Source organism: Cupressus sempervirens, chromosome 8, assembly GCF_028749045.1.
Source record: "Cupressus sempervirens isolate cs-2001-9-10 chromosome 8, ASM2874904v1, whole genome shotgun sequence".
In the NCBI taxonomy this organism is placed as follows: domain Eukaryota; kingdom Viridiplantae; phylum Streptophyta; class Pinopsida; order Cupressales; family Cupressaceae; genus Cupressus; species Cupressus sempervirens.
This window is the reverse complement of record NC_143125.1, coordinates 663,513,191-663,539,235: the sequence shown is the minus strand read 5'-3', so window position 1 is coordinate 663,539,235 and position 26,045 is coordinate 663,513,191. Positions and strand designations below refer to the sequence as shown.

The 26,045-nt window shown below is 37.8% G+C and overlaps 1 protein-coding gene across 9 annotated transcripts in view; it reads right to left on the bottom strand.

The window, feature by feature from the left end:
- ARP9 (actin-related protein 9) overlaps positions 1–26,045 on the bottom strand; it is a 329,521-nt gene that overhangs the window by 207,223 nt on the left and 96,253 nt on the right. For all 9 annotated transcript variants that reach the window (XR_016355759.1, XR_016355760.1, XM_089798716.1 and 6 more), the window contains exon 9: positions 16,133–16,197. Coding sequence is in view for 7 of the 9 variants with exons in the window: in XM_089798716.1 (XP_089654842.1) it covers positions 16,133–16,197 (65 nt within the window). In the remaining 2 variants the exon portion in view is untranslated. The remainder of the gene's footprint in view (positions 1–16,132; positions 16,198–26,045) is intronic.

Genomic DNA, 26,045 nt, shown 5'->3' with positions numbered 1-26,045 from the left:
GGGCACATGGAAGATCTCAAATTCAAAAAGAGCACAAAGGATCAAGGATTTGATCTTGAATGAGAGTTGGTGGGCTCGTGTGGCATATTTATTGGATTTCACCAAGCCCATCATGACTATGCTTTGTTTTGCTAATACAGATACACCTTGCTTGGGGGATGTGTATGATGGCATGGACATCATGGTTGAGAAGGTAAAATATTCTATACAAACACATGAGAGTGACCCCACACAATGCAAAGCCTTATGCAAACAAGTGCAAGCAATTATCCACCATCGCTAGAATAAGATGACTACCCCATGGCACCTCCTTGCATATACCTTATCTCCTAGGTACTATAGTGAGGAGGTAGTTGGTATGCTGGGTAGAATTGCACCATTTGCGGATGAGGAGGTTACTAAGGGGTGCCAGAAAGGACTCTTCCTACTGGAAGAAATGCATGAAAAAGTGAGGGAAAAATTTGGGTTGTTTGCTTTGGGGTTAAGGCATTCTCCATTTGCACTAAAGGACCAAAATAGAATGGGAGCTATCAAATGGTGGTACATGTATGGTCAACCTTTCAATCATCTTCAACCTCTTGCAATCAAGGTCCTATCACAAGTAAGTTTTTTATTTTGTTTTGTAAATTTGTTTTAAACTTTTATGATTACACTTGCATTTTAGAATTTAGTGTTTCACACATTCTTTAAAATTAATTTTCTTTTCATTTGTATGTTTTGTGACAACTATCTAGGTTGCTAGTTCTTCTACTGCTGAAAGGAATTGGAGTACATACTCCTTTATCCATTCAGTGAAGCACAACCGGTTGGGCTCCAAGAAAGCTAAGGACTTGGTCTTTGTCCACACCAAGTTGCGTCTTTTGTCACGTAAGAATGATCATTACAAGGGGCAACAAAGCTTTGCGATGTAGCCCCTAAGTGTGCAGATTTGGATGCAACACTTCATGATCTTATTATAGTTGGAGACGGTGATGATTATAGCATGGAATGTGGTGCATCTAGCATAAGTGGAAACATGTTTGGTTCAAATGATCTTTCAGCAGTTGGAGATGATGAAGAGAATGTGGATTTTCTTGTGAATCCCTATGATTCAGAGTCAGACTCTGATGCAAGTTGATTGCATCTTCAATCATTAATTGCATTTTTATTTTGTTGGTATCTTGAACATGACCTATTTGAACTTATTGTCTAAGACTAAACTCTAATATTGGACAAGCACATATTGATATATCATATGAATTTTGAAATATAATTTTGATAAAGGATAAGTATCATAGATTCATAGTCATACTATCAAATGTTTTGTTTTTGTCATAGTAACATGGAGACGCGTCCCCCCCCCCTTTTGCCCCACGTCTTGGAGACTTGGATGCACCCGGGACTTAGGGACTCCGTCCCCCTGTCCCCAATGGCGCCACCAAGTTCCACCACCTCCACTGAGGATGAGGGACGTCCCAATGTTGACTATTTGTTGATTCAACTATTTATGTTCAATGTTCAATGTTCCAATTCCATCCAATGTTCAAGTATTTACTCTTTCACATCTTTACATCCTACATTGCAATACATCTTTTGATAACTAGCAATTTAATGTACCATATGTATATATATATATATACACCCCCTCCTATCCCCCACCACCGTCCCCCCACCATCCCCCCACCGTCCCCAAATTACCGTCCCAGAAACTTGTCCCCCCGTTCCGCCGTCCCCCCGTCCCCCAAGGTGGTGTAACTATGATTTTTGTATATTTCTTGCATTTCTTTGCATATATAGTCACAAGGTTTATTCATCAATCACAATACTCTTGACTGCTACAATTTATTGATCACTAGAAAATCCATCACAGCATGATTTACTCCCTCTAAATCAATGTGATTGAGATCACTGAAGCTTGACCAAATCATATCATCTATTTGCTCCCTCTCTTTCAAGGTTGCCTCTAATCAAATGCTAGGCTCCCTCTCAATCTCAATCTCCCTCTTCCTGCAATAACATTCTTGGAGGCAATGATCAAAGCACATAGCTCTTTATAAGAAATAAAAAATAAGGGAGAGAGACTACAATCATACTCTAGAATAATAAACAATTCACATTATGATATAAGATCATTTCAATATATAACATAGATAAATATAGTATACATATATTCAATATTTTAATCATGTTTCCTATATATTATTTCCTCATTATTAAATATATGTTGTGATGCTTTCTTAATATACCAGTACTCATTGATTAAAAATATATTCATAATGAGTTCGATAGGTACTTACATTATTGTTACCTTATATATTATTGTTATTGTATAGTGGGATGGGAAATGAGGAGTCATTGTAGAATACAAATCTAAACACACCTTTTCGAGGTGATCCTACTTACCCTGTGGTTTTCTACTTCATCTAATTTTGTAAGCCATTGATTAAGCTCCATGCAGCTGCTTCCCTACATTTTGCGTTCAAATCTCTTTTGAAATGGTGGGCCAAGTTAATACTCCTCAATTTATATTACGCTTATGTAGTGGTTTGACCATTCATATATCGCATACAAACCAACCTCGACTGCAATCGTTCAATTTTTGGCTGATATGTCACAGGGACGGTATTTATAATAGTCTTACCTACCATGTTACACTTTTTGACTTTTCCAAATGTGATTTCTACGTTATATATTTCTTTCTAATAACTCTTGATTTGCTCAAAGCCCAATGTAGTTGAGGGATCTCTGATAATCGTTTGGTATTATTTGTACAGGTATATCCCATGTTTTGTTTTATCTATTGTAAAGTTGCCGTGTAATCCTGATAATCATTAAGGTATTTTAGCACCCCAAATTCTCTTTCATTTTCAACTTTATATCTAGTTGTGGTCTTCACTGTCTTGGTGATATACAAGTGACTCAAAGTGCATGTCAAGGGAACTTCACATAGATATGTCATGATAATGAGTGGATGTGCTATTTTATTAAGTATATGCGCTGAAAGAATAAATGTGTCAGTGTAATACACAAATGTGCCTTACTGTTTGTAGAAAGAAAAGATGTAACAAAAGCACAACAGTAAGGAAAAGATGTGTAGTTAATAGGAACAGATGCGCAAGCTTTTGGATTCCTTGTCATGATTCCTTACTGATCGATACATTCTGGTCAATCTCTCGAGTCGGTATGATAATGGTGCCTTTTTTTACTATTTAAATGACTTCTTTGAGATGCATTAACCTATGTTATTTATGTATGACATGATATTTGTTTGTGGAGTAGAGTAGGAAACCCTAGGTGAGTGACTCACCATAGGTGTTCGGGCCTAGAAGTAGCCATACAGAGGATCCTATGCATAGATACGAGTGCCTGCGCAGGTTGGCTTTATAAGTGAGTCGGATAATATGTGATATCATAATAAAATGAATGGGTCAAGTAAGGATTTCTCACATTAATCAAGATAAGGAAGGAGTATTGTTGGAGTACTCAAAGTGGGGATATTCTATGCAGACCATGGTCCCTAACTTAGGCGAAGGATCCCAGCATTACTAGCCCATGCATATCCCGTGTGAGTACTCTAGGAACAAACATTTTGTGCGGCACGATGGTCTTTGGCTCAAGGGAAAGATCCCAACACTGTGGGAATATATAAAGACACTCACCTAGATTCGGTTGAATCCCTCACAATTATTTTTATACGTAGTTGCTTGGGTTTTGTTTTTTACCATTCTTACTTTGCTTTGGGGTTGAGTCCTAGGTCTATCCTTTAGCCTATTAGGATCATGGTTTTGTCTCCTGGCTTGAGGAAGTGGTTCCTTACAGTTCCACGTGGTTGGATGGCAAAACTTGAGGCTTGTACATAGCTCGATGTTAGAGTTCTTTTATGAAGATACTTATCATATACTCGAAGATGATCTAGATTATTGTACCTGATAAAAATGTATATTTTAAAAGGGAATTTGTTGGTGTAATTAAAGGCAATGTAAAAGGGGAAAGGGTATCTCTAGGAGAAATAAAGGGCTATGTGAACATATTTTACTATTCCAAAAGATGAATGAAGTTATGATGATATCATGACATTGTATATTTCTTGCATTTAGATGAATGTATGATATAATCAAATGATCAATCTATGATTAGATTTACATGTGTAGTTGATTATTTAAATCCATTTCATGTATCTTTATCGCATGTTAAGTAGATATAATGGATTATAAGGATTAGGACATTAATTCCTTATTGTAAATGGATATTAGGATGGATAATTCAACAAAACAATAACAAATAAACATCTTAAGTAGAGAGGATAAAATGTTAGAAAGAAATATTGTTTGAAGATGACATTAGGGAACCTATTAGGACCATTACATAAACGATGTAGTAAGTGAAAGCAATTCAAAAATATGTATATTCTCAAAACATCGTATCAATTTGTCTTATCTTTTCGGATTCCCTAGCAAGGCATTACACTATCCTTCAACTATCGTGAGTGACTACGTGATCATCTCCAGCAAGTGAACTTGGTTCAGCTACTATGGCTACGATTACCACTACAACTGCTTGCAAGAGCTTAGTGACAGGCCAATGGCTTTTCGTATTCCCTTATTGATTGCATGCTTTTGTCATCTTTGTCGATTGTTGCTTTATCACCTCCATCATTATCTTCATTTGTCTACCTGCTAGATCTCTCTGATGTCGCCGCTCGTCATCTCCTATTTGCTTGTCATTGCATTTTTTGTGGTTACCATGCTCTTCTCCTAGTGATGTGTGTGATGCGTGTGGTGCCTAGCTTGTTTTGTTTTGGTGGTTGTTGTAGTGCATTGATCATGTTTGCAAGCAGTAGGGTTGATTTTTTGTTCATCTTTTGGTTTCATGTTTATCCGTGTTTCTTTGGCTTCCTATGTGCAGCTCCCAGTGCAGGTTGTTTGGAAGCTTTTGGCTTCATTTCACATTTTAGTAGTTTGCTTTTGTTGACAGGTGTCATCCTTGTCACTTGAGATAGAAATTCTATAGTTAACATGTGTTGTCCTATTTTGGACAGCACCAGCTGGTAGTTGTGTTGTTATATGCTACCATAAGCTGATTTTGGTTACCGTGTGTTGTTCTAGATGTTCTAGACGACACTAGTTCGTGCAAGCCTCTACTATTCGTTTTGTTGGCATGAGGTGTTGTTGCATAGGCCTAGTCTTCTGGTTATCGTGTGCTACTCTAGATGACATAAGTGCCTCTTTTGCGGTGTTTGTTCTACGTCTTGCTATCATGTGACCTCTCTATGTTTACCCAAATGAACTTAGTTGCTGCAATGACAGAGCATGGAGACGGGTTCCATGTGTTGGATCCAACGGTTTGCTTGACCCCTCTCCTCACATATCGACACTCGAAGCTTCCTGGCACCACACTTAATGAATTGTTGGAACGACTTCTACAACACAATCTCAACAATGGTGTTTTCAAGATTACTGCCACAAACCTTAATGTCTTAGTCTCAAAACTTGTTACCGAGAATGCAGATCTTCGTCAACAGATGGGTTCCAACATCTCACAAACTATGGCCAAAGAATCATACATCTCTAAACTAAAAGATAAACAATTTAAACTATGTTTTTCCTATGACAACTTCATTGTTGAAACTAACAAGAACATATAGTCATGGGCATCAGTTTGTAGTACCAATAGCTCAATGCCCCTTTCTGGTGTTGAGGAGTTAGTTCAGGCTAGACTGAAAAATGAGTGGGTTAGGCAGGCTGTCGAGCTCAATCTGAGAGTTCAAAGCCTCCCACTCAACATCACGCTCAACAGGGCTAGGTTGGCCATGACAACACCCTCTTCCTCTGGTTTCCTTCTTTAGTTGACTGCCTTCGAACTCTTAGGGCAACGAGAAAATGTTTTCCTCTTCCTACTAAGATTTATCTTGCTGAGGATCTCACTAAATCACAGGTGACAGAGTTGAAACACTCCCGAGGACTCGTTGTGGAGGCTAGGCGCTTAGGGAAGTGGGTTGTTATCAAGAACCTCAAGGCTATCATTTGAAATTCTCCTCCGAGTTGGATGGGAATTGAATTTACCTCCAAGACCAAATAATTGTTATTGTAGAAGTTAGGTATGTAAGAGCCTCATAGTTGTTTCCTACATTTCAACTGTTGAAATGAAATGCTACTTTATGGTCCTTCTCGAGTCTTCTTTAGGATGCTCTTGGTTCTGCATACATTCTCCTTGTTACAAAGCCTCATGAGAGCCTTGCTTATTCTCTTCTTAGCATCTCCGACTACCACCGACTATCTTCTTTACGAACAAGGTCGGGTGCTTGTAATGTCCCCTTTCCAGCATTCATAGCATGATGTTGTCGTTAGCCTATTTCCCCACAATCCCGTAGGCTAACTAGGACATTAAAGGGGCTTAGAGGCCATTTGGCCTAGACAGTTTCAGTTGCAGGTCTTTCTGAGGGGTACTGAGGCAATTTTGGGCATACTTACTATTTATAGTAAGTCATCTTGGACATGGCCGAACATTCAGTCACAGTGGTATGTCGATGGTAATTGTTTAAAATCGACAGGAAGACTTATTTATCATTGATAAGATTTGTTATGCATTGATAAAGCCATTTTATAAAGTTAAATTTAAATATTTAACTTTATTAATGCATAGACTATAGTTTGTCGAAAATATTTAAATTAAAAGAGTTTCCTTTATTTTTATAACACATTGGTGACATAAGGTACATAAAGGGAGTTATGTTTTATCCCACATTGAGAAAACGAAGGATTGAGCTCTTGTGAGAACACTATAAAAGAAATGGAAGAGCTTTTTTTTTGTATGGTTGGATGAAGATTAATGTTATGTTGCTGGATATCTGATTATCGGGCTTGGAGGACAGAATCCCTCTTTGCTAGCATTCTCTTCGCTGTTGGAAGACACAGTCAGGAGGATCAAGGGTGTTTTCACTTTAGGAAACACACTGGGTTTCATTTGGGGCGTTTGCATAAAGAAATTTACAAGGGTTTGAGGTGCAGATCTGAAGTTAGTTATTGCTATAGTGTCGCATGAACAATATTTTGCTACAGTCGGCATGAACAGTATTTTGCTATAGTACGGCATGAACAGTGTTGGTATCAAGTTTACTTGTTTTTCCGGCTGATTAGAAGTTTGGAGGGCTGGCCGACTACATCTACAAAATACTACGGCAACTAATTCTAGGTTTCTTCTGTCAAATTTTGATATTTTGCATAATAATTGTTGAATACAAGTCTGAATAGTTGTTGCAGCCTTTAAGGCAGCTGTAAGTGCACATCTACATTTAAAAATCACCCTTTATTAGCAGATTGAAAAAGTTTCCAGATTTTTCATATACTATTGAATGTGTGCCAAGTGTTTGTGAAAATGTTATGATGTGTATTATGCATTTTAATATCACTTCATAGTTGTTCGTAAATCTACTCATTGGAAAGCAATTTATTGAGGAAATCAGCTTTATGAGTTTGCATACAAAGTGTTTGACAATATTCCTTAAGTTAAATTTCTACAAGTCAAAGTTCAAATCTAGGGAGGATATTACAATGGTATCAGAGCTATAAGTCCTGCCATCTTGTGGAGGTCTTATAGGAAATTTGGAACTGGCGGATAGAGGGGAAAGTGTTTGATGAAATGTCAAAACACTAAAATCAGAGCATTTATGTTTGAGCATGCGACAGGAGCCTTATAATTTCCACAATACCAGAGCAAGACAAAGTAGGAGTTCAGACCTGCAAAGCAAACAGTCTAGTTCATCCGTACAGGGGGGTATAGAATCCAGTCATACAGACACAGCGGAGGTATTCTTTGATCAAGACAGCATGACCGAGATGACAGGAATACAAGATTAGGTGGAGGCGGGAATGCCGGTCCAGAGCCTGGAGAGGAAAGATTCTTACAGTTATTAGAGACCTTGGTACAGGTTCAGCGAGTAGCAGAACAAAGGGCACAGGTACAGAATCAGAGATTGGATCTTATGATGCAGATGATGGCTCGTCAAATGGGGTTGAATGCTAACATGGGTGGAGGAAATAATCAGAGTAACAATCAGAATGAAAATGATCAGGATGGGACACATAATGGAGATGAACAAGTTGGGAACAATTTCGGTCATGCACCCCAGCGAGCTAGGACAATGAGTTCAAAGCCCATGATTCCTACATTTCCTCCTAGAGCTCCAGAGCAGCTCGTACCAGAGCCCCAAATTACTGATATACAGGACCAGTTGAGGAGAGATTGGGAAGCCGGAGGGCCAGATTTTACTGCTGCAATTACCTTTAGGGAGTATATGGATGTGCGGATGAAACATATCCCACGTGGACATGACAGGAACCAAAGCTATGAGCTACGGAAGAAAGTAGGGAGACTTGAGTTACCATATTATGATGGCTCGGGAAAGTCTACAGCAAGAGCTTGGGTTCAAAAGCTTGACACATACTTTCAATTGAACCCTATACCCGAGGAAGAAGCTATTAAGTATGCAGCAATTCATCTGGATGAATTAGCACACGAGTGGTGGCATCATGGTATGGTCACTATGGGACATGCACACATTACCTCATATGTGGAGTTTACAGAGAGGCTGATTGAACATTTTGATAGGAAGGACCCAGAACTCCATTTCAAGGAGTTAGCTCAGCTTAAACAGTGGGGATCATTGGAAACATACATTTCAGAGTTTCAGAAACTTGGAGTGTTAGTAACAGATGTATCTTAACGGAGGATACTAGTTCTATTTATGGATGGGTTAGCTGATCCATTGAGAGGGTGGATTAAAGCTCTCAACCCTCCCACTTTGCAGGAAGCCATTAAGAAAGCTCGTGACATGGATTCCTCTTCATCTTCAAAAAATAAATTCCAGGCAAAGAGTTTCCCTTCAAGGAAAGATAAGGACAGGAAACCTTTTCATAAAGAGGTTCAGCCAGCTAAGGAGGAAACTAAGAGGTTGGACAATGAGACACTTAATGATCTCAGGAAGAAGAAGCTTTGTTTTCATTGCAGGGAGCCTTGGGATTTGTCACATAAGTGTCCATTGAAAGCAAAAGCTAAGCAGATGGAGTACTTTTCAGCTGAAGAGTCAGTAGATGGAGATTCAGAGGAGTCATCCGAATCAGATGGAGATGATGATAGTTCTTCACAGGAGGAAGCACGCGGTGATAGCACGATAGCTCAGTTGTCAAGTATACAGGAGGCCGTCACTTTCAAAGTTAGGGGAACCTTGGATGGACAGAGAGTTGTGGCACTCATTGATACAGGGGCGACACGTAACTTCATTGATGAGAAGTTTGTGACACGCAGAGGGCTACATACAGAGGAGCATAGGGGATTTAAGGTGATGGTTGCCGATGGCTTCAAAATTGAATGCACCAAGAAAATCTCCAACTTGCAGCTTCGTTTGGGAGATTATGACATGACAGGAGATTTCTTTGTGGTCAACATTGGTGATCAGGATATGGTGCTTGGGATGAACTGGATGAAGTCTCTGGTAGAGTTTACATTTAACCTTGAGAAAATGGAAATGAGGTTTGAGGCAAATGGTAAGAAGATAGTGCTCAGAGGTTTGTCAGATGGGAGACTTCGAGTGGTGTCACTCAAGCGGATGCAGAGTTTCTTTAGACATGATCAGGTGCAGTGGGCAGCAGAGTTCAGAGTAATGCCTGAGATGACAGAGCAGCATAAACTAGAGTATCCACCTGATGTACAAAAAATTATAACCAAACATACTAAGGTGTTTGGTGAGATACCTCCAGGGAGACCCCCGGATAGGGGAATCGAGCATGTTATTGAATTAGAGGAAGGGGCTAAGCCAGTTATCATCACACCTTACCGCCATCCGAAGAGATATAAGGATGAAATAGAAAAGGCAATTAAGGAGTTGATTGACATGGGGCATATACAGCCAAGCAAAAGTCCTTTCGCTTCTTCAGTAGTATTGGTGAAGAAGAAGGATGGTATAATGAGGATGTGCATTGATTATAGGGAACTAAACAAGAAGACAATCAAGAACCAATACCCTATCCCGCGCATCGATGAGCTTATTGATGAATTGCATGGTGCATGCTACTTCTCCAAGATTGATTTGAGATCCGGCTACCATCAGATACGGGTTATAGAGGTGGATGTGGGGAAGACAGCTTTTAGATGCCACTATGGACATTTTGAGTTCTTAGTCATGCCCTTTGGGTTGACAAATGCCCCTGCCACTTTCCAGTCCTGTATGAATAGAGTGTTCAGAGATCAGTTGAGGAAGTTTGTGTTGATATTTTTTGATGATATACTGATATACAGCCGTACTTGGGAGGAACATTTGAAGCATATTGATACAATGCTCAGTATTCTAGAGAGGGAGTCATTATATGCCAAGATGAGTAAATGTGAGTTTGGGATGATAGAGTTGCTCTATCTAGGGCATATTATTAGTGCAGGAAGTGTTCGGGTTGACCCAGACAAGATCAGGGCCATTCTGGATTGGCCACCGCCGAGGAACACTCCACGACTCAAGGGATTTCTCGGGCTTTGTGGGTTCTACTGCAGATTTGTGAAGGGATTTTCACAGATAGCAGTACCACTTACAGACTTGACACGGAAAGACAGTTTCAAGTGGTCAGAGAGGGCTCAGGATTGTCTCGACAGGTTCAAGGAGTTGATGAGTACATGCCCTGTTTTAGCATTTCCTAATTTCACCAGGCCTTTTGAGCTGCAGTGTGATGCCTCAGTTGAAGGCATAGGAGCTGTTCTCATGCAAGACAAACATCCCATCGCATGTGAGAGTAGAAAATTACGAGGTGTGGAGAGAACCTACAGCATCTACGACAAAGAGATGCTAGCAATCATGCACGCGCTAGCTAAGTTCAGGCAGTACTTAGTGGGAAGCCGATTCACAGTAAAAACAGATCATAATAGCTTGAAACATTTCCTTGGACAGAAGGACCTTAATGACAGGCAACAGAAATGGGTGAGTAAATTACAGGCCTATGATTTCGACATAGCCTATGTCAAAGGGAAGAAAAATATTGTTGCAGATGCTTTATCTAGAAGGCCTCATTTGCTTGCTGTTGGGATAGTCATGGATGATTGGAGAGAGATTATCTTGGCAGAATATGCTAAGGATAGTTGGGCATCTAGCCTTATTGAGGGAGCTATTCAAGATAGTCGATACACTGTCGTAAATGATCTGATCATCTACAAGGAAAGAATTTATTTAGTACCCGGGTCTGCTATGAAGCAGAAGATTTTGAGGGCATTTCATGATTCACCAATGGCAGTACATCCCGGATTCTTTAATACATATCGGCAGGTGAGAGAGCGCTTCACTTGGAAAGGACTCAAATCAGACGTGCTTCAGTTTGTTAGGGAATGCCTTGTGTGTCAGCAGAACAAACAGGAACATTCTTTTCCGGGTGGTTTACTACAGCCCCTACCCATACCAGAGAAGAAGTGGGATAGCATTTCCATGGATTTTATCACAGGCCTCCCCAAGGCATAGGGTCGGGATTGTATCTTTGTTGTGGTAGACAGATTGACGAAATTTGCACATTTCTTTGCAATTTCGTCTACATATTCAGCAGCACAAACAGCAGAACTATTTTTTCGAGAGGTATTCAGACTACATGGGATGCCACAGAGCATAGTCAGTGATAGAGACAGCATATTTATGAGCCACTTTTGGCAGGAGTTGTTCAGGTTATGTGGAACAGAGCTCACTCCGAGTACCAGCTACCACCCCCAAACTGATGGGCACACAGAGATAGTGAACAAATGGGTTGAGGGGTACCTTCGAAACTACATTGCAGGAGAGCAGAAGGCTTGGGTGAAGTGGCTACATCTAGGGGAGTACTGCTATAATACCTCTTTCCATATGTCTATTCAAATGTCCCCTTTTATGGCACTATACGGTTATGATGCTCCTAATTTTTTGGATTTGTTATTTGGGGACAGCAAGGTGCCTAAGGCCAAGGATACTTTGCAGGAGTGTCAGGACATTATGCGATCCTTGAAGGAAAATTTGCAAAAGGCACAAAATCAGCAGAAGCAATATGCTGATCAGCACAGGGTTGAGAGGTCTTTTGAGGTGGGAGATATGGTGTACCTCATGTTACAGCCGTATAGACAGTCCTCTCTCAAGAAGAGTGGAGCAAAGAAATTGAAACCACGCTACTATGGACCGTTCAAAGTAATGAGGAGAGTGGGCGAAGTAACTTATGAGTTGGAGTTGCCTGCAGACAGTAAAGTGCATAATGTGTTCCATGTGTCACACCTTAAGAAGGCATTGGGTCATAATGTGGTGCCTTCAGTAGTATTGCCACCTCTTGATGATGAGGGAAAGCTTATCTTGGTTCCCGAGGCCATACTTGACTCCAGGGAGAGGGTGTTTCGCAGGAGGACTATCAAGGAGTATCTAGTGAAGTGGAGGAACCTACCTGTCGAGGATGCTACTTGGGAAAATGAGCAGATATTGCAGCATCCAGAGCTGAAATTGCTTGAGGACAAGCAATTTTGGGAAGGGTGGACTGTAATGTCCCCTTTCCAGCATTCATAGCATGATGTTGTCGTTAGCCTATTTCCCCACAGTCCCGTAGGCTAACTAGGACATTAAAGGGGCTTAGAGGCCATTTGGCCTAGACAGTTTCAGTTGCAGGTCTTTCTCTTTCTGAGGGGTTCTGAGGCAATTTTGGGCATACTTACTATTTATAGTAAGTCATCATGGACATGGCCAGACATTCAATCACAGTGGTATGTCGATGGTAATTGTTTAAAATCGACAGGAAGACTTATTTATCATTGATAAGATTTGTTATGCATTGATAAAGCCATTTTATAAAGTTAAATTTAAATATTTAACTTTATTAATGCATAGACTATAGTTTGTGGGAAATATTTAAATTAAAAGAGTTCCCTTTATTTTTATAACACATTGGAGACATAAGGTACATAAAGGGAGTTATGTTTTATCCCACATTGAGAAAACGAAGGATTGAGCTCTTGTGAGAACACTATAAAAGAAATGGAAGAGCTTTTTTTTTTGTTTTCTTGGATGAAGATTAATGTTATGTTGCTGGATATCTGATTATCGGGCTTGGAGGACGGAATCCCTCTTTGCTAGCATTCTCTTCACTGTTGGAAGACACAGTCAGGAGGATCAAGGGTGTTTTCACTTTAGGAAACACACTGGGTTTCATTTGGGGCGTTTGCATAAAGAAATTTACAAGGGTTTGAGGTGCAGATCTGAAGTTAGTTATTGCTATAGTGCCGCATGAACAGTATTTTGCTACAGTCGGCATGAACAGTATTTTGCTACAGTATGGCGTGAACAGTGTTGGTATCAAGTTTACTTGCTTTTCCGGCTGATTAGAAGTTTGGAGGGCTGGCCGACTACATCTGCAAAATACTACGGCAACTAATTCCAGGTTTCTTCTGTCAAATTTTGATATTTTGCATATTAATTGTTGAATACAAGTCTGAATAGTTGTTGCAGCCTTTAAGGCAGCTGTAAGTGCACATCTACATTTAAAAATCACCCTTTATTAGCAGATTGAAAGAGCTTCCAGATTTTTCATATACTATTGAATGTGTGCCACGTGTTTGTGAAAATGTTATGATGTGTATTATGCATTTTAATGTCACTTCATAGTTGTTCGTAAATCTACTCATTGGAAAGCAATTTATTGAGGAAATCAACTTTATGAGTTTGCATACAAAGTGTTTGACAATATTCCTTAAGTTAAATTTCTGCAAGTCAAAGTTCAAATCAGGGGAGGATATTACAGTGCTCTTGTGGAGTCGAGGGTTATAATGGAGTTGCCTATTTAGTCTGTGATTGCCTCTTCAACACAACTTCAATGGTTCATTATTACAATTCAGCTAGATTTATATGGGTCTGCATTAGTCGGATGACGGCACCTTGCAAGGACATCTTCATTGAGTTTGTTATTTTCTGTTGGCTTCCCCATACTATACTGTATTGCATTTGCCCACCTCAGACAAGAAATAAGATCTCTTGAATTGGGAACATTTAAGACCTATAGAGATCAGTAAGTAGAGGACGAACATAATATTGTCTTAACTGCAAACACTAGGAAGGCAAGAGTAATGAAAGTCAACGAAAGGAAATGGCAAATACGAAGCATGACGGATAAACCTACCAAACCTATCACTATTTCGTACGTCTGAAGCAAAAGGACTGCAGGCCCCAGATTCACCCTGAAAATTTGCAAAAGGACAAAAAGGTTGATTCCAAGGCGGGCCCTTTAATTTGACCTTAAGCAAACTCACACTGACATACCCTATGATATCAGCAGAACAGCTGAAATAGTGCATGGAATAAGATGGAGTAGTTTAAAAGAGTAAAGGCACCCCAGTTATTGGTTCAACCCAATTGAATGGAGGACAACACAGATCAAGACTCAACTATACACATGGTTAATAATGTGTGGAGATGAATCTATTAGTAAGAAAACCCAATAATGCACAAAAGGGGTCACATCTTGTGTTATATAATACTAACAACCCACACAAATTATAAGAATTTTTTACATAATAATAACGTCAACGCCAAAGATATATTTAAAGACATTTATTAATTGTCCATTGAACAAATGATAAGGACAAATATATATAAAATCATCTTGCAAATGTTGAAGCAAACTTCACCGTCAAGGCTACATTCGACCAATGTATGCGGAGAATGTGTACAAAATATAAAAGATATATATAGTTTAGAATTATAACTTCAGAGGGAGTATTGATATTGGCATCAAGAGGATGAGCCAAGAAGTATACAAGATTGCATCATAAATGTTAATGTGAAGATAAGTATTTATTATTACTAAGTATTACATTTATCTATTCATTTTTTTGTATTTCTATACATACTATAAGAGCTAGTTGCCTTGATCATTTTCCTCTGAGTATGTTCTTGTAGGAAAAGGGAGATTGATATCAGATTCAGAGGGAGTCAGATAGTTCTTCAAAGGCAACTTTGGATAAGGAGCTTAGAAGATTGATATTCAAAGGGAGTTTGAAAGTCCAGGTGTGTGACTACATAGTTTTAATGGGCCTGGCCCTTGTGTACATCATGAGGAAGTAACGACTTCCAAATGATTATCACATGTATTTACAAAAGTTATGGAAAGGTGACGATCTTACAATAACTTAATTTTATATTATGACGGATATCTTACAATGACTATGCAGATCATGATAGATTATACTTTGCATGGTGGATGTTCATATGGTAAGCATTATGAGAATGTGTGTGCACATACCTTATGAAAATTTTGAGTGCCTGGTGAGTATTATGCAAATTGCTGTTCAGCAGGCCATTACACAAAGAACTTGGTGAATATCATTTGTTGATATTCTGGAGGTCAATATACATGGTATCAAATGTGATATCAAAATCTTGAATATCTTATGATCAAAGATATTCTTATATTACATGTAGCTTGGTGATAAAGCCGGTAGCTTCAATCAGACAAAAAACAGTGTGAATAACAAAGCTGAACTATATACCGATTCAATATTGTGCATTGCCCGCTCATAGAACTTGCATGATCGATAATGATAAATCGACATTATTCAAACAGGCCAATATACATATGAATAGACAATAATTGGCATCTTCAGACATGCCAATAATGATATCAAATATATGTGAACTTGTCTCAATGAAATATATATGGAATGCATCAGACATTCCGAATAATATCAGAATAGCATCGAACATATAAATGAACAGTATGTATATAAACTGTTAACCAATTTTAGATCAATCAAACAACCAATGACAAATATTCACATTGCTAATAGCAGATATTCAACAGAAAAATTGTCTTTAGAAAAATCTTATCATCTCCGCTTCACTGAATCAGCAACGATAGGATGAAAAAAAAATATTATTATTTTGTGTATATGGATGCCATATGAAATAAGAAATTTAGGGTGATGGAAAAATTAAAATTTTAAACTGTATTGTTCACATTATTAGTTCAATTTTGTTGAAACAAATTCAATTATATATATTCTTGGATCAGTGAAAACATACTCTTTAAAGTCATATAAGAACTTCAGATCAAGAATAGCAAATAAATATCAAAAAATATCAAAAAAGTAACTTCACAGAAAAGTAGATCGTGGTTTAAGAATAAACCTGATGGATTACAGCAGAACTGAACCCCAAATCTTGCAAAACAACAGACAACATCTCTTTGATTTCTGCATTGAAATTACACAGATGCACATTTATGACAGTATACAAAAAAGATGAGGAACAAGTGAATTCATTTTTACACACGAAGCATTTCTTGGTTGAGCATCCTATTGTGAAATCAAACGACAACAATCATGAAAGTCTTCAAATGGAAAACATATCTATTACATTAACCCTTGCATGAGCATTTGAATAGCCAATAATTTTATTCTAATGGCCATAAAATATTTTGTTCCCATCCAGTTTCTGACTAGAGCTCATGTAAAACAGTTATTTAATGATTTACAATTTACAAGCACACAATGATTGAATATCATTGAGAAGGTAATGCCGAACACATCAATATATTGGAACGACTCTATACATACCGGTATCTAAGTCTCAACCAATATAGTTTGTAGAATTGGATTTGAAACCTATGTACCATAACATATATGTTATTGTTCCAATCAATATGAAGACAGTAAAACAGAGTTTCAGTGTATCCCAGGAAGCCACGACAGTCACAAACAACATAGCGATAAGTAATATATTCACATTGATTAGGCGGCATGAATGATATGTGAATCGATGGGTAAAAATGTATTAAGCATCCCCACCAAACTGTACACAAGAAATGTGTATCTACTATGTGCTATGTAACGATAACAAATGGCAGCGACAACAGCACAATGATCAAGATGAACAAAAGCTTCGGGTTTCTGATGGTACCATCGGAAGTTATCAATTTAGCAACATCATATATGCAGAAGAACGTGTATATGCAGTAGCAATTAATAGAGAAACCTCAGATAAGGCAAACGTATACCCAGTGACAACAAAATCATTGATATTATGTTTTAAACATACAATATGATTATACATGTTAACAGTGATTATTTTAGAAGGCACCAGAAATCATTGGAAAGCTACGCAAGTCAGAGACCAAACATATCGTGCAAGCAATACCGAGGCCGGTTCAAGCAGGTATTATCCATGTGCGGTGAAAGTGAATAAAGCGCGTTATGCATAATAGTTGATGGCAAGGAAAGATGGCTATGATTGTGCGTACGTCTGGACAAAGATTATTTGTGGATTCACAGTGGTATCGAAACAGCATTAAGATAGTTTCCTATGTGATGTTGTATCAACAGTGTCTTAAACAATACACAAATTCGATACACAATCAAAGAAAAGATTCATACAAACAATAAAACATTACTAATTTGCAGATTGGAGAAAACTAGATAAGTGTTGATGGCTGTAGGTAAATCATAAGAAACAAACCGATTGAGACCAAAATGTTCACACCATGGAAATCAGATAAGAAGCATTAAATAATAATTGATTTTCAGTATTGGTCAAACCATGACTAAAATAAAACGTTGGATGACAACAGTAAAGATGTTTGTAATTTCATTATGTGCCAAAATGAGTTATTTAAAAGGAAAGTGAAAAAGGTAGTCAAAGGTTATGCAAGAGAATTAATTAAAAAATATGATACTCAAAACATACGTCTCTTTCCAAGAGACATAACTCTTGTCCAAAGATATATATATAGAATGAATTACTCATAAAAAAGAGGTGAGTGTGATGAAAAGAAAATGCGTGTGTCGTGAATGAAAATATAAAAAGAGATATAGACAATAGTAAATGAGTGTTTTTTATAAAGTATGAGACAAAATGTAAGCAGTTAATATGTGAGTGGAATATCTAAAAGTGCAGTATACATGTATAAATAAATACAGATTTATTTATCTGATTGAAAACATGAGATAGAAGGGGACAGTCAGATTATGAGAAGAGTGTGCTTTGAAAATAATAAGCTTTTAGACAAAGGAAGAAAAAGTATTCAGATTTGGGAAGAAAATGTATTCAGATTCAGATTAAGCAACATTGACAAGGTGAAAAATCAGTTTGCGAGCGGTGGGTTGGTGCTCAGGAAGACAAGCAATGGGGGTTGGTGCTTCCAGTAGGTTGAAGCCTGTGAAGTGTGGGAATTGAAGCTTCCAGGGAGTCGATGCTCATTAGCATTGGGGTTGGAGCCTCATGTAAGTTGGAGCCTACAAATTTATGTAAAAGTACAAGTTTATTTAGAAAGCAATTATTTGTCATGGTTTTCTCCTGCATTGTGTTTCCACGTAAATCTTGTGTTATAGTGCTCATGTGCATAATTGTTCGTTTCAGCATTTGAAGTTAATTGTTTGGATAAAAGTTTTAAATTGGCAAATTTCTTATTATGTTGATTCACACCCCCCCCCCCCCCCAAGTATAACTGTGTGCTCTTCAAAATGTTCTCCAATATTTTGGAGCTACTTGTGTGCGGAGCACTTCCAAATACATGGCTATGGCATGATGAGGCATGTAGAAGGTTTTATGCCTTAGCTCCACAAATTCATTCAATCATTCTGAGAGGAGATGAGCCCAATTAAACATCATCCCCATGTTCAGTCCACTCACCAAGGGTAACATTGATAAGGCTATATCAGAGGTTTAGCTCCCTCCTGTAAGCTTACTCTTGACCAAATCCACAATACATCTCCATTCTATATTAACTATAAAATTCTTTTTCGAACCTCGGCTATTGCTTTTACTCATAATGCTCTCTCACTCTTTATCTGTAAGATCATCCCAACACATTAGTCCCAACGATTTCTTCTTTTCTTCCATTGTCATTTTTGTTGGAGTTTTTGTTGGGTCTTGCCCTCGGTTGGGAACCCCAAATACCTTGCTTCTTTTGCAAAATAAAAAATTGTAATACTTTGTTGAAACTAAGTACTAGATTACCGATCTGTGCCCTTTCTTATCATACCAAGCAATCATAGTCCTAAGTACAAGCTCAAAATCCTTCAAATCAAAAATAGGCATAAAAATAATTTTATCTACCTTTGCTTTGCATAATGCCTCCTTCGACACATGATTCTCTTTGGCATTGTCCCACTAGGTTCAGTACTCACTTCCAGAAATGCTCTCAAATGTGATATTTGTAGTTGTAGTCTTCTCACTCCCCCTCCCCTTCCCCTTCCCCTTCCATTTCATTTTAGAAGACCCCATATTTTGTACCTAAAACCTCTTATCTCTTCCAAAATATATGATTGTACTCTTGCAAGGGTTGCCCATACTGGTTTCACCATATTGAATTAATCAAGTACCACTACTCTCCTATCAATCAGTTTCACTACTTGCCAATGACTACTCTTTGCATTTCCTATTGCCTTTGTGTGTGGGCTTTTCTCAAATTTTCTATTACTTAGAGTTGTACAGTCACCTTCTATCCGGACGGCCCTACTATCTTTTCGCTTCGGTCTTCTACTCCGTACAGTACCACAAATGCAAGAGCATCTTGCATGGAAAAATTATTGGCAAAAAAAAAAAAAAAATTAATTTTTATTTTTTTTGGAGGAGAGAGAAAGTGACGAAAATTAGAGGAGAAATAATAAATTTTAAAAAAAAGGGAAAAAGGAGAAAAGAAAGGAAAAGGTGATTTCTATTTTCGAGGTGCATAGGTCGCATAATAGAAAAAAATAAAAAAATAAATGGTTGTCATTCCATTTATCGAGGTGAGTGGGTAGAATTCTAAAAAGTTATGAATATTGTAGAAAGTTTTGGAAGTTGTAGAAGGTTGTGGAAGTTGTAGAAGGTTGTGGAGGAATTCTAGAAGGTTGTGGATAAGTCATGCATGGGGTGGTAAGTGCCTATTTAAGCAAGGCATATGAGCATTTCTAAATCAAGCTCAAAGAGAAGCTTGAAGAGTGGAAGCTCAAGGAGTAGCTTGAGAAGTGGAAGCTCAAGGAGAAGCTTGAGAAGGAGAAGCTCAAGGAGAAGCTTGAGGTGTAGAAACGTGAGAAGAAGCTTGAGAGGTGAAAGCTTTGGAAGGAAAAGCTTGAATGTGTGAAAGTTGGAAAGCTTGGAAGGCTTCAAGGTGTGAAAGAGAAAGAGGAAGTGAAGAGTGAATTTTTCTGAGTCTGTGGACAGAGCGCCGAATGTGAGGCAGTTTACAGCAGGATTGTGATGGAGTTGTGAGTGTAGACAGAGCGCCGAATGTGAGGCAGTTTACACTTGGATCTTGGATAAAGTTGGAGAAGAGCTAGTGGCTGCAGTTTAGAAAAAAAAGAGGTTGCTTGGTGGCTTGCAAGTACAAGTTGAGATCTCAGAGGTTTCTAGCAGAGTGTGGATTTGGACTAGCTTGGGTTTGGATTGGATCTTGAGAGATCTTGTTGCATTCTTTGTCATGAGTTAGTAAGGGTGGTGTGGCCCTTCGTCAGTGGTATCAGAGTGTACCGTCATTAACCATAGTCACCCACTATCCTTTCCATTGTTCGTATGTCGTACATTGTCTGCAAACACTATGTCTGTTACGTGCGATGGTTTTCGTACACTGTCATTGTCCCGCGAAGCTACTCTCAAGTCATGTGGCGCTTTCGTCTTCTACCTTTGTACATTGTATTGTGCCTTGTCCTTGTGCATTGCGTACAATTGTCCTGTCTCATTTTTGTATGACTTCCTTCTCTCCTACACTTGTACATCATATGGCAGCTTCCCCTTGTATGTTGTTTACGTTTGTCTCTCTTCTCGTTCATACAGATTCCTCAATTGTGATAGTGCCCTCTATCTTCTTTCCTTCGCATTCCTCCTCAATGAATTTATGGGCTTCGCTCAACTTCCTTTGTCCATTGCTTCTCAAGCCTTTTATTGCCTTATCTTTTTTATTGTCTTTTTTCTATTTTTCCTTTTATTTCCTTAAAGAAATTTTCCCTTTCTATGTACAAGTCTCTTTTGAGTCCCTCTTTAATTTCTAATGAATTTATATGAAATGTCTCTTTCCTTTCCTTGGAAATCTTTAACTTTGATCCATTTTTAGGATCCTTCAAGGGATTATTGTCCAAACTGGATAGCTTTACTACCCTAGTTGCTCCCACTTCTCTTATTTTATAAGGCCCCAACCAATGGACCTTATATTTTCTTGGTCATAATTCATTCTAGCCATTATACTTGAGTACCAGTTGTCCTGGTTGAAAGTTCATTCTTCGTAAATGGTTGTCATGCCAAAACTTTCTTCCGATTATGCTACCTCAATAGCCCATTGTGTCACCATCCAACTTTAGTAGAGTATTGAGCCTCTGCCTCAAGCTTTCTGTATCTCCTAGTCTGTGTTCAACTAATATCCTCAGGCTTGGAATTGTGTATTCTGCCAGGATTACAGCCTCCTATCCATACATTAATTGCAATGGAGTTACTATTTGTTCGTATAGAAATCTAGTCGTACTTAATGTTGTGTTGTCAAGAAGGGCTCTTGCTTCCACCCACTTTGTGAGATACTTTTTGGCAACTAACACATATTTGCATGTTGCTTACCTTCAGATGTCCTACAAAGTCCAATCCCCATCTTTCAAGTAACACATGCGGCTGTGATGGAAAAAGAGGCATAAAATCCCTCTTCAAGTGTTTTCTTGTTCCTTGGCATGTGTCACAGCTTAATACCCATTCTTGGGCCTCTGTATGTAAGGTAGGCCACCATAGTCCGTCTAATAACACCTTCCATGTTGTAGTATTAGATCCCATTTAGCCTCCCGCAATTTCTTCATGGAATTCTCTAAGTATTCCTGGAATCTCCTCCATTACGCATATTCGTAATTTCGTAGCACTTCATCCAGCCCCATCTTGTACAGTAATTCGTTGATAAATTTAAATGTCTTTCTTTTCAATGCAAGCCTCCTCCTTTCGCTAACTGACATGTCTCTTGAAAAGGTAGAAGTTGTCAAATATTGGCCAATTTCTTCATGCCAATGAGGTAGTATGGCAATCTGGAAAAAATGTGTCAAAAAAGTCTTCATTCACTCCATCCTCTGCAAGTTCTCCTTACCGTTTCTGAGATAATTGATATATAATCACATGGTTCCTTCCAAGACATATTATGATTTTAAAAGTAAACTCCTGGAGGAGGATTAGCCACCTACTTACCCTTGTATAATAGGCTTATTTACCAAGTGAATGGTGTGGTTAATAAAATGGTGTCTAAATTTTTGGATAGCATAAACCATACCTAATGCCTCTCTTTCTATTGTGCCATAGTTTTGTTTAGCCTTTGATAGGAGTCGGCTTGCAAAGTACGCTGGATGGTCCAATCCCTCAAGACTTTTATGGGGTAGTGTGGCTCCTATTGCATGGCTACAAGCATCCACATGAATGTGGAATTCCTTATTCCAATTTGGATACACGAGGACAAGTGCTCCTACCTGTCTTGACTTCAGTTTCTAGAATGCCTCCTCCTGTTCCTTTTGCAAAGCTAATGGCTCTCCCTTTCTAGTTATCTTCTCCAATGGTAAGGACATTTTTTACAAATCCTTTTATGAGCCTGTTGTAGTATCTAATGTGCCCTTGAAATGATTTGACGTTGATTACATTTGTAGGCCTATCCATATGACTGATAACATTGACCTTATCCAAATCTGCTTTCAGTCCTTCCTTCCATAGTATGTGGCCAAGGAGTCTACCCAACGGAACCACAAACTGCCATTTCTTCAAATTTAGAGCCTAGCTCGCCCGTCAACATCTTTCAATGCACTCCCCCGAGGCTTTCACATGGCGATCCTTTCCACTATAAATTGACTAGTCATCAAAAAAAGCTTTGATGTTCCCCTCAAACATCCCATCAAAGATATGTAGTATAATCCTTTGAAAGGTTGCTAGCGCATTTGGTCCAAGGCACTATACATATTGTGTTACATCCGCCCTAATTTTTGATTTGATCATAACTATTGGTTCAACGAATTATTTCTTTTCCTGATCATGTAAAACAAGTTAGTTATTATATACGTTGTATCAATTGTTAACAAACTATTTCTTTTTCTTGATCATGTGAAACAAGTTAATTAATTATATACGTTGTACCAATTGATAACGAATTATTTCTTTCATGATCATGTGACATGAGTTAGTTATTATAGACGTTGATGAAAATAATCAAGCAATCTATAATTGTCATTAGATGATTGACAATTGTTTGATTGGAATTAACGATCAATATATTTTTTAATTAATGTCTTGGCAAGAATGTTTTGCTTGGGTGATTGCAGGAAGAAGACTGAAGAGAGAGGAAGCATTGCTAAACGGGATCATTGGAAGGGGATGGTCATTTGGTCTAGTCATCAGGATCGACAAGTATGACCTAAGACTACCTTGGAAAGGATACAAAGATTTAACCACAGGTTGCATTATGGGATCACATGAGCTATTAGAAAAACAATGTAATAAAAACTTAAATAATCTAAATTAAAAAAATAAAATTCATACCTTTGAAGATTTATTATTGGAATTTATTATTTTAGTCATTATTATAAACCCTTAAATACGAACACATGTATATAAAAATGAGGTGACACCAATAAATTATAAGTTTATAATCTAATGATGTCACTTCACCAATATGTACACAAATGTATAAAAGAGCGCACAATAATAATAAAATTAAAATTAAAACTCTTCAACTCCTTATTCTTTCCCTCTTTATTTCTTTCTTTTATAATTTGATTTGTGAGGCATTCGAATGGCCTTCTTGATAACCGAAGGTAGCCGAAGAGCCAAGCCAGCCATTTAATAGAGTATCATTGATCGTATTTGATATAACTCTTTCCTCTATGCATTTCCATTACCCTTGTATTCACCTGCTAATGCGTTCAAGCAAAATCTAGTGATTCTGAGAATATTATCGGTCTCATAGCTTGCCATCCCGTTTCTTTTCACCTTCACATCTTTATCCATCCACAAGTTTAGAGCAAGGGAAACGCAGGACTTCATCATTTCCGGCTGCGAGAGGAAGGAACAATCTATTACGAGTTACGTGAGTCATGCTAAGTCCAATTGATACGTATTTGATTTGTCATTCTCTCTTTTCTTACTGTCATACCAGTCGGTGTTCTCTATGTTCATCTTTCCATGTTAAAGTAAATACTGTTGTCAGATTTATATACAGTCTGAATGGAATATGCATATATAAACATAGCTTCCTTAGTCGGAATTTCACAGGGTCTATTATCATGTCACCTGTTGTTCATTCACCATGAGATTGCCTCAGGCATGGATATGAAAGATGGAATTTATAATGATAACCATGAATTAATGATCTTGTCCGAATTTATTTCTATTTCTTTTATTCATCATGCAAAGGTGTAAATAATATCATGAAGTCCAAACACCGAGGAATTCACCGGCAAGGATGCCATCAATGGTGAAGAGGTGTAAATCAAGATAGAGTGGATATAATCTCTCATGCACCTAGGATTCACCAGCATGGAAGCCATAAATGGTGAAGAGGTGAAGATAACCTGCCAGAATCAAGATTGAAATCAGATAACTAAGTAACAAACACATATAATAGCTCATACATGTCCTAATGATGAAACCTCTTGTCAAGTTGAGTGGTGGAGATCGGGTTTGCGAACCCAATTTGAAATCCTTGGCCAAGGTAGATATAGGCAGATGTGACAATCATCAGATCTTTTTGTTTGTCCAAAAGCTTCAGTTATTTAGGAATAATTGGTGGGACACTCAAACCATCGGGTAGCTCGGATGGCTGGACTTAAGAACATCCCATGCCCAATTCCAAGGTAGGGAGGGTCGTTCTATTAAGTTCGGATGTGTGGGGATAAGTATGGTCCACAGTTGGGAGGTTAAGCCTATGTCAATGCTTCTCCTCTCACAAATGCCGAGGCTTGAACAACATGATAAAGGGATTTCTCCATTAATTTTTGTATGTTCTTTGCACCTTTACCTTTAAATTCGTAGAAGATTAAATAGATAGATGTCACTTTACTTTCAGCTGAACATGATATCAGATAGATCAAATATAATAGTTAGTTGTTACTTTACTTTCAGCTGAATATGTTATCAGATAGATTGAAGATATTAGTTGTTACTTTATTTTCAGCTGAACATGTTATTAGTTAGATTGAAGATATTAGTTGATAGTTGTACTTTACTTTCAGCTGAACATGTTATCAGTTAGAATGATTAAAAATGATAGCAGCATATTCATTCATTTATTTAATTTCAATAGATGATTATAATTTGTAAACTGAATAGGAAGCAATTACTCACTTCTAGTTAAAAATAGTTAAAGGAAGTTTTTTTCATGTGAAATGGAATCAGTTATTAGATCATTAGAAGTTTTAAATTGGTTAGGAAAATTCGTTTGTTACATATTGATTAGCCTCATGTACGCAAAAAGTGTTTTTTGTGGAATTTTGCTTAGTTTTAATTAAATAATATTTTGTAGGGTCATTTTAGACATTTAAATTTATTTATGACCATTTCCAATCATTTTCCAAAGTTTCGAGACTTTATGCTTTAAAATGGAAAAGTTGCTCAAATTGGCAAGTATTAAAAATCAATAGTTTTGCAAAAAGAGGGAAAGAAACATGGAAAAGAAGTGGAAAAGCCACCTTACAAACATGGATCAGTTACATTAAATGACTATAGACTTAAAAAAGCCATTTGGGCTTCATTTGTAAAGACCAATGAAGATTTGAAGTGAGTTCTGCAATTAAATTTCTCTAGTTTTCTACTTTTTCTGAGTGTAAACAGTCTGAAAATAGCTCATTTCGATTCATTTTCTTCATCCCCGTGATTTCACAATAATTGGAGCTGATAGTACTCTGAATCGGGCGTTGGTTTTAAGTTGATTCATTTAGTTTTGACTAAGATATCATAAATTTTTCGTTGAAGGGTTAAAAACCATTCCTGAGGCAACCTGTGAGCTTGTCAAAATGTAAAACTTTCATTTGGCTCAAGGAAAAATGTCCAAATGTCATATATTAGTCTATTTTTATATGTTTTTAATTTTCCCACAGGTAAAGGACGTGAGGGGTACATATTT